The sequence below is a fragment of the Triticum aestivum genome, chromosome 1D (genome assembly GCF_018294505.1).
Source record: "Triticum aestivum cultivar Chinese Spring chromosome 1D, IWGSC CS RefSeq v2.1, whole genome shotgun sequence".
Classification (NCBI taxonomy): Eukaryota; Viridiplantae; Streptophyta; class Magnoliopsida; order Poales; family Poaceae; genus Triticum; species Triticum aestivum.
Genome location: NC_057796.1, coordinates 60697804 through 60707383, shown reverse-complemented (window position 1 = coordinate 60707383; position 9580 = coordinate 60697804). Strand labels below are relative to the sequence as shown.

The window sequence follows — 9580 nt, the reverse complement described above, 5'->3', positions numbered from 1 at the left end:
ATCTGACTCGTCAGAATCATCGGCATGACCCCTTTCAACATCAGTGTCTTCTTCTTCCATCTGGTTCTGCATGTGCCCATCTACCTCGTCAGCGTCCACCTCGCCATTGTAATCACCATCGGCATTTCCTCCTTCTACCTGACTACTCTGCCCTGGTTCATAACCATAAGCATTTCCTCCTTCTACCTGACTGCTCTGTCCTTGTTCGTAACCATAAGCATTCCCTCCTTCTACCTGACTGCTCTGTCCTTCGTAGCCACCCTCGCCTTCATGTGCAGTGACCTCCTTCACGACGGGAAGCACTAAAGCAACAGGATTGCATCCCCTTCGTTCACAACCTTGTAACCACCGCACCCAATCGGAGTCTCCCTCTATTGGCCTCAAATAAAAGTAAATTTTTGAACTTGACCGTGTCCACAATGCATGAACACTGACGGTGTGTGTTTCAGTATCAAGACCTAAACTTGCCGCAATCCATTCTTTCAACTGACTAACAGACCATGTTTGTGGTGCGCTCATTGCCACCTCTATGTGAGTAAATTCACTCAGGTCTGCTCCCAACTCATTTGTTTGGACAGTACCAGGACCATAGTAAAATCTCAACTTCACTACATCGGACATCTCGACTCACCTATTTTTTTTCAACAACGAAATACAAGTATTAGACATGTCTATATATTACCAGGACCATAGTAAATTTCACGATCAATATAATTTAATCTATGTGGACGATTATGATGAGTTGCTTGACTCTTGTTTTAATAATAATATAATAAATAGGCCCATGTTTACTAATAATAAATAGGCCTCAAATAATAATAATGATATAACTGACAAATATGATAATTCAGTTTATTTGAATTATATGGCCCATGTTGATGTATTTTTTTATTTTAATCTATTTTAAGAATAATTTAGAAAAAGGCATGCGTCTTTTTTCTACGATCATGTAAAATTCTTCCTTGCAAAGAAGTTTTTATCCGTATTTTTTTGTTAGTAGGCCCACGTTGAGGCATTAGCGGGGTGCTATTGCTTGTTATGGGTTAAACTACAGCGTGGCAGTTTAAAAAAAAAGTGTGGCATTGAGACGTACTTTAGTTAATGGACTTTAGAAAATACGCAGAATAAAGGTTAGCGTGTAATCCGCTTCAAATTGGCATCGGTACGGACTGAAACGTTTTTTAACATGTAGTTGTACTTTTCCCATTTTTTGTTTGCTTGTTAAATTTCCATCACACTGACATGCTATGCACATGCCGACCTGAACTCTTTAAAAAAAACTTGTCTCTTCTTTCGAACTTTTATTCATGTTTCCAACTTCTTATCACGCACCTGTGTACGTGTCAAGTATTAAGCAACAACTTATTATCCCCACTAACAACTAATACAATTCACACACCTACAACTATATTACGAATATTTGCCGTAGCAACTATAAATATTTACGTATACTACCGGAGCAAATAACAATAATCGCACACAAAATTTATTTCACATCGAAACATATTAACAAATACTACCGGAGCACCTACGAAAAATAAAATGTGGGCTGAAATATACCCTTGAAGCGTGCGTGCGAACGAAGAACGATGAACGACGAACGACGAACGAAAAACTGCCGGTGCTCCGGCTCCAACGAAGAACGACGAACAACAGCTTCACCTCCACCACACTGCCCCAACTTCACCACCACCACACTGCCCCAACTTCACCACCACCACCTCCACCAAAATGCTCACCACGACCACCACGAGCTACCCCATCAGTAGATGAGACCTCTTTTGGCTGCCCTAAATGAGTTGAACCCATTCACGGTGCCAAAATCGCGAAAATCTTGCTCATTTAGGTGTATAAATGGGTGCCATTTTTCTGTAGAGAGAGGAGAAGGGAAGAACACAGAGAACAGAAGAAGAAACGAGCAAGGGGAGAAGAAGAAGGGAGGAAGGGGAGGATAAGGCACGGGCCGGCCAGCGCGTCAGGTGGCAGCACCCTGTCGGCCAGCAGCTGGCCGATCGGCGGGCGGTAGGCCGACAGGGGCGCACCACGCCGACAGCCCAATCCCTCCCCCTCGCGACGTGGCCCGACCAACCAGAGGCCGCTGCGTGCCAGCCGGGCCTGCAGTCGGCCTGCTGCTAGCCGATCGGCCTGCTGTGGGCCGATTAGGCCCAGTCGGCCTGCAGCGGGCCGACGATGTATTATTTTTGAAAATAATACTTTCGGCGTATTATTTCTGTAATTTAATAAAAAATGTATTATTAAAAAAAATTAGCCATATTTCACACGGCGCCATCTCCTTCACCATTGTGCCACCACCTCAGACACGTAAGCATGTAGATCCACCTAGGGGTGGGTTAACTAGTTGCTCGGCTCGCTAAGCTCGGGGCTATTAAACCTCAGCTCGATGTGCTTAACAAGCAAAACCATGCCAAACTATGTTTGTTTGAAGCTCGTGAACTCTCGTTAATACAACGGGTTACACCTTTTTGTTTTGGGTGCAAAGTATAAGGGCCTACGGGACAGAGGTGCAGCTATGAGATGCCCTAGTTAGTGCCACCTATGGGCTGGATTGAGTCGATTCGATGGAATAGATAGGTTGCGATGTCAATTAACATTGTCACTTCAGATAAGAAATATGTGATGTGTTATATTAGGAGCTTAACAAGTTGATCGTGCAACTCGGTAGCTTGTTCGGTAAGCTCATTAAGTTTAATGAGCTAAAACCAATGATTGACTTGGTAAGATTAACACTTTAACGAACCAATCTAATACTATTTTTTTATGAATGAAAACTACTTGGAGGATATTTAGCAAATACTCCCACTACCAAAACGAGACAGAGCAGATACAGTGGACATCACTTTTTAGTGTTACCATATCCTATACCTACACACAAACTGAACATCATTGGTGGATGATGATGCCAATATTCTAAACAAAAGCCAGTCACAATAAATGGAAATTTTCGATAAAATATCAGTGGACGCTTGCAATTTTTTCATCAAAATATACATAAAAGGGCAAATGCTAGAGCATGGCGTCTCCACTATGGCCTTTTAGCAATTCACCGGTCATCACAGGTTCACAGCACATATATTAGGTAAAAAGGGATGCATTGATAATTTCAGAAACAATCCCTGTGAGTAATCCAATTTTGGCAAAAGGAGACTAACATTTCTGCAAGCAGATTGACCCAGGGTCATTTCATAAAATTGAATCAAACGTAACATAATCAACACTAACCAATCAACCTAGATCATTTCATAAAATTGAATCAAACACTTGCCAAAGTAACACGTGCCTAAATAATTTGATGCAAACATATATATAGGTTCCATGTCAAGATGTTATTACAAATCACCCAAAGATAGGCACAATCCATTTGCGCTCCCCCACACATCAATGACATTGTTCTTATCCATATCCACTGGCTAGGAGCATAGGAAGATTACAATCACAAAATAAGTACTAATAATGGTCTAGGATTACATAAGCAACACGAATCAAACCATAATTAAACATGAACCAAACAAACTGGTAGTACTAGTATTCTTCAGCAGCAGTAGATGAGCAGCAACCATATCCATGGTGGTCCAATGCAGTGGCATGACATGTCTTGGCGGCTCTTGGCTCAGAACTGGAACGCGTCGGGCATGCCACCGGCGGCGGCCAGCTGGGGCGCGAACGGGGACTGCCACGGGCGGAGCAGCGGGTCGGGGATCTCCGGGATGTCCACGGGAGCGCCGGCCACCTGGAAGATCTCCAGGACGCCGCCGAGCGCCTGCAGCCGCCCGGCGAGCTCGCCGTGGCGCGCGCGGAGCACGGCGTTCTCGCCGTCCACCTTGGTCAGCTCGGTCGTGTAGGCGCCGATCTGGGCCTCCACGCGCGCGTTCTCGGCCTGGAGGCGGCTGGCCTCGGCGATGAGCTCCTCCATCCGCTGCTGCTTGCGCGCGCGGGACCGCCTCGCCGACTCCCTGTTGGACAGCATCCTCTTGCGCTTGCGCTCGTCACCGGCGGAGCCGCTGCCGCTGCCGCCGTCGATGTTGCTCTCGGGACTGGAGCTCCGGCGCGATGGCGACGACATGGTCGGTCGGGTTCTCGATCCAAGAACCAGGAAAAAGATCTCTTTTCTTTGATGGCGGGAAGGAAGAAGACAGGAAAGGGGAAGAAACGGAGCTGGATCTAATCAACTAGAGGCAGGATGGATGCGGCGTTGTCGAGGGGCGAGGAGTTCATGAGAAGTCGTAGAACCAGTAGAGGAAGGCGACGGAGAAGGAGTGGGAGCGGCAGCGGACGCGCAGCTTCATCGGGGGACGGCGGCCGTCAGAGGAAGGGGAAGGTAAACATGGGTGGTGCGGGGAGGCTCTCTAGATCGGATCTGCGACGAACTCCTCCTAAGACCAAGGAGTCGAGGCTAGAATGTGACAGAGCTCAGGGCCTTATTTGCAACGGAACGGGGAGTACACTGTAAGGAAAAAAGAAGCTACAGGGACTGAAACGTAAGAACGGGAAGGGAGAAAGAAAGCAGGACTTAGCTGCAAATCGAAGGCAACTCCGGGGGCTCTAATGCATAAGCAGGTAGAGATGATGGGGAAGGTTTCTAAGCGCTGGGAGAGGGTCTATTTATAGGTGGAGCGGAGGGCATTCTGGGTATTTTTGGAAATGGGGAAGGTGGGCGGCATTTTCTGGAGGACAACCTGTCATGGGCTATTTTTTAACTTTGAATATATCTATTGCACTTTTGCAAATCCACACGCAGGAAAGGAGGATATTCGCTATGTCTCCATCTAATTACGCCAAAGTCCTACCGAGCAAACATCGGTTCTTTTTTTTTTGATCGGTCAATACACACAGCAGTAAACGGTTTTTTTTCTTCATATTACAACTTTTTGTTTGCCAGCGGCTAGGCAACAGATGCGTTATTTCAGATGCAGCATAGAACGTTCTCAACTAATCCACGAAAAGGTCGGTAACTAAGCTTTGTACAAAAATGTAAATAAGTTTGCTAGAATTCGGGGAGGAAGTACGATTCCAGAAACTAGTATGCAAATTATAAAATTAAAAATGAAATAACCCAAGATTAGCCAATTTAGAGTCCAGGGCAATTTCAACATAGTTTTGCAGGTGGTGTGGCAAATTATTCACACGCCATTACAAATTTTGAAAAATGTATACTTTTTTGGCGAAATTTAGAGAAAAAGATGCTTTCAATAAGTTCATTTTATAGAGAAACAAACGGAAGGGAAATCAAACTGAATTGCGAACCAACCAGTCGTTGTAAAAGACGTCGAAGGCATTTGCGGCTAATCTTTCAGAACAACATAAGAACAACATAAGAAATCATGTATTTAACGAGGGTGGAAACGCAAAGCCACACGTGAGGGAAGCAGCCCATTGATTGACCAAACCGAAACGATGACGCGGCCAAAAAAGCTGTGACGGTGACCCCTTCACGCACATGCCCCCAGCTGTTCATGGTCCTTAAAGTCCTTCCAAACTTTGTAAATATCTACTCCCTCCGTCCCATAATATAACAGCGTTAAACGTTAACGCTGTTATATTATGGGACGGAGGGAGTAATCGACAACTAATACCCACTGTAATAATAAAAATAGTGCCAAATTTGCCCATGGATTACATGTTTCAAATGCAATCCATATCCTCCATGGAAGGGGAAGACGGTAGGAAGACGTCAAGGCCGAGGCCAAGAAGCGTGTAGCGTCGGTCGACCGGTTGATGTCACGCATATAAAATCGCCTCAAAACCAGCAGAGAGCAAACGCAAAGCAGCTGTTTTGGTTGTGTAAACAGAGGTTAGATCATGAACCATTGAGGGCATTGGCCAACACGTCTTTTGTCATAGAATACTAATCACTTACTAGTGCTAACCAGCATATTGGCAGGTACGTTCCCCTGCACACAGAAAATTTTGGAGCGAGTTTTATTTCTAAAGGCGTAATAGTTGTTTACTTTAGTTTATATACATGAAAAATAATTTTTTTATAAAGACATGAAAAATATGTTAGTAGATCACGAGGAATGCATTAAAAGTTTATGATATTGTGTAAATAATTTCCACATATGAAAAAGTTATTGAGTGAATAGAAGCAGGCACCAATGTGTATCCGGATTGGCTGAGGTTGACAGGGACCTTCTTTCCCCGGAGCATATTCTAGCTCTAGATGCCCACCTCTTTTCTTTTCTTGTCTCTTGGAGTTTATCTCTTGAAGCTAGGCTAAACCCGGTCTAAGAAGAAAAGGAGAAGAAAAAGAAGGTCCTCGAAACTATATGCCTTTTTTCTTGTGCCGCCGGTCCTCGTGCGTGCCCTTGCCGCCAGGGCTGGTTTGGAAGCTTCCCTGGTGGTAAAGCCCGCTCCATCCAAGGAGTTAACAATTGGTTAATTGATTTTTTTTTAAGTTGGTTAAGTGCGTTTTAAGGCGAAGCATGCCAACCCCGTTCGTGGTCACGACGTCGCATCGTGCGAACGAGGTGCATCCACAAGGAACCGGCCGGAGCCGGAGACGGTTGCTTTTTTCTTCTTTACCCCTTCATTGGACATTCGTGCACCCCAGTTCACGCGTGCAATATTAAATCGATCCAAGCGCACGTAAGCGTGCACTGGCGTTAAAGCGCATTCTTTTACAGTTTTACTGGCGGATTCATTTTCTTAATAATTGTTGTCGTTCCCTTTTTCTTTATGAGGATATTGGTGTCGTTCTCTTTCTGTGATTTCTAACGGTAAATTCTAGGAGTGTTGACTTTGTCTCCTCTTGTGATCTCCTGGCCACATTTTACCTTGTCGACAAAAATAGTCACATTTTACTTTTTATTAGTTCTGACGGCTTCTATCTTATTTTTATTATTCTCTGACTGACAGGGGTAAATTCACACAAAAATATACTGTACCTTGAAAGAAAATGGCAAAGCCGAATGGTGGAACCATGTCTTGGGATGATGCGGTGGCTGAATAGACTCACAACTCATTATCCTATTTGCTAGGGTTGTACTCCCTGTTCCTAAATATAAGTCTTATTAAAGATTTCAATATAGACTACATAAGTAGCAAAATGAGTAAATCTACACTCTAAAGTATGTCTATATTCATCTGTATGTAGTTTATATTGGATCTCTAAAAAAGACTTACATTTAGAAACAGAGGGAGTATCTGAAATTACACAAGAGCGATAAGGTGTAGCTAGGTGGATAGAAAGCTAGCACAACGCCCGTGCCTTGGTATGAAACTATAAAAACAAGGATGGTTCACAATTAAAAAGACAATAATAATATAATGAAGGATCTTTAGGCAGTTGCTATATAATTGGATTTGGACCAAGAGAATCATTTTGAGTTGGAGTCACATTTCTGCATTTGCTACTTGTATTTTTCACAAGACTGGTGTTCTCACATTAATTAGTAGTATTATTTATTTGTGCTTGGTATAACATGTGAGTAAAGATGCATTTTTGTATTCATGTCTTTTGGATGGGTGCTAGTCCCATGTGGTAGAAGTTTATTTGTTTATTTGTATTGTGGGTCCCATATATGAACTCATCATCAACTCCAACCTTTATAAGTAGGAAAAATATAATATGTAAAAAATGATAACAATTACACCGGACCTACGCAATGGCACAATATCACAATCAAAAAGGTAATTTCAAAGAGCAAGTAAAAAAGAAAGAGAGCAGATGCGACCAACGACGTGCAACAAAATAGCTGGGGCACCATGTACAATACACTACCATGAGTAAGGCTCTCCGAAAACAACATCTTGAAAAAAGAAACGCCCCAAGCCCCACCGTCACCGTATCCAACCGCACGTAAACATGGCCATTGCCACATGCAACCAATGACACCATTGCACGTCCAACCAATGAAGGTCGGATCTAGAGTTTTCACCCTGAAGCTGGAGACCCAATATTTAAAGTGCGCCACCAAATCGAAATAACCATGTGTTGTCCTCACCACTTGTTGAAGAAGGTGTCGTGGCATGGAGGGGCACACCCACACATCATGATTATATAGGAAATCCGTATTATCCCATGGCAATACATGCCCGAAGACAGCCGCTCATGTGCATAACCTTGTAGTGGGCATCACCACGCGTCAAAAGCCATGCATGCGAATACATACCGCCGCACTATGCGAAGAGTTAAATGTCTTCATGGGAGCCTCAACACCTCATCCACACGTGCTCTAGAGCCATTGCGATAGGGGCTAACGACGCCAGAAAATTGGCAAGCGGTAGCCACACCATCCCCGACCCACTACATCGCTGCTTTGCGCCACCATCGTTGATGTCGCATCGCAGCAAAAGCTGCCTACCAACTCCCGAACAGTTGCTGGACCACCACCGGCCAGATCATATGAGGCGGTGATCCGTCGTCAACCGTCGTTATTCAGATCAAGGGTGCCCCAATCCACCGCGAAGATCCACATCGGCCGGCGTTGGTGGTCTCACGTCGCACCTCATAGACCTCCCAGAAATGTCGGGGATAGAGCGACGACACCGTGTTAAGGGCAAACCACCGCCACCGCAAGGGTGGAGGGAGTGTTTGGACGGCAAGTTTTACAAAGTTTCATAGATTTGAGATAAATTGACATAATTTTGCATGCTTCTAACTAGTACACCTCAAGGTGTTTGCCAATCTACTTGTTATGTCATCCTACCAAATTGATCTATCGGTATGTCAAAGAAAAAAAACTAGGGTAAAAGCTTCCACTATGTTTTTCTAATTGATTTCCACACTGGTACAATAACGGGTAAGGTCAGCTAAGATTTGTAACTTGGGTAAATACCGTCACAATGTCACAACTAGGATGTAAAAAGTATGTAATATTTTTTACTCCTTGGTCTTCTCAACTGTCTCTTTAGTAACAATTTATTTGGTTTCAATCAGAATATTATTTGAAATATTTGTTATTTTAAACTCTGAATATAACTTTATTCATTGTGTCTCTTTCTATTTACCTTTTATCAATGTAAAAACGAAAATAGCTAATGGAGATCGAGCTCCATTGAGCCCTTAATTAAAAAAAATGTAATCATTTTTTAGGTCTTAAAAAATGCAACAAAAATACACACATAGTGTCAGAGAACGTAGTATTTTAAAAAATTTACCTACGATCACGCAAGATCTATCTAGGAGAATCATAACAACGAGCGGAGAGAGTGTGTCCACGTACCCTCGTAGACCGAAAGCGGAAGCGTTTAGTAACGTGGTTGATGTACTCGAACGTCTTTGCGATCTAACCGATCCAAGTATCGAACGCACGGCACCTCCGCGATCAGCACACGTTCAGCTCGGTAACGTCCCTCGAACTCTTGATCCAGTTGAGGCCGAGGGAGATTTCCGTCAGCACGACGGCGTGGCGACGGTGACGATGAAGTTACCAGCGCAGGGCTTCGCCTAAGCACTACGACGATATGACCGAGGTGTGTAACTGTGGAGGGGGGCACCGCACACAACTAAAAGATCAACTTGTGTGTCTTTGGGGTGCCCCCTTCCCACGTATATAAAGGGGAAGGGAGGAGGAGGCCGGCCAAGGTGTGGAGTGCCAAGGGGGGAGTCCTACTCCAAGTA

At 44.2% G+C, this 9580-nt stretch overlaps 1 protein-coding gene across 1 annotated transcript; it reads right to left on the bottom strand.

Moving 5' to 3' along the window:
* Positions 1 to 3303: 3303 nt before the first annotated feature.
* LOC100137010 (ocs element-binding factor 1) lies at positions 3304 to 4607 on the bottom strand. The gene has a single exon (XM_044592289.1). The coding sequence runs from the start codon at positions 4079 to 4081 to the stop codon at positions 3629 to 3631; it is 453 nt and encodes a 150-aa protein (XP_044448224.1). The 5' UTR covers positions 4082 to 4607; the 3' UTR covers positions 3304 to 3628.
* Between the last annotated feature and the right edge of the window lie 4973 nt (positions 4608 to 9580).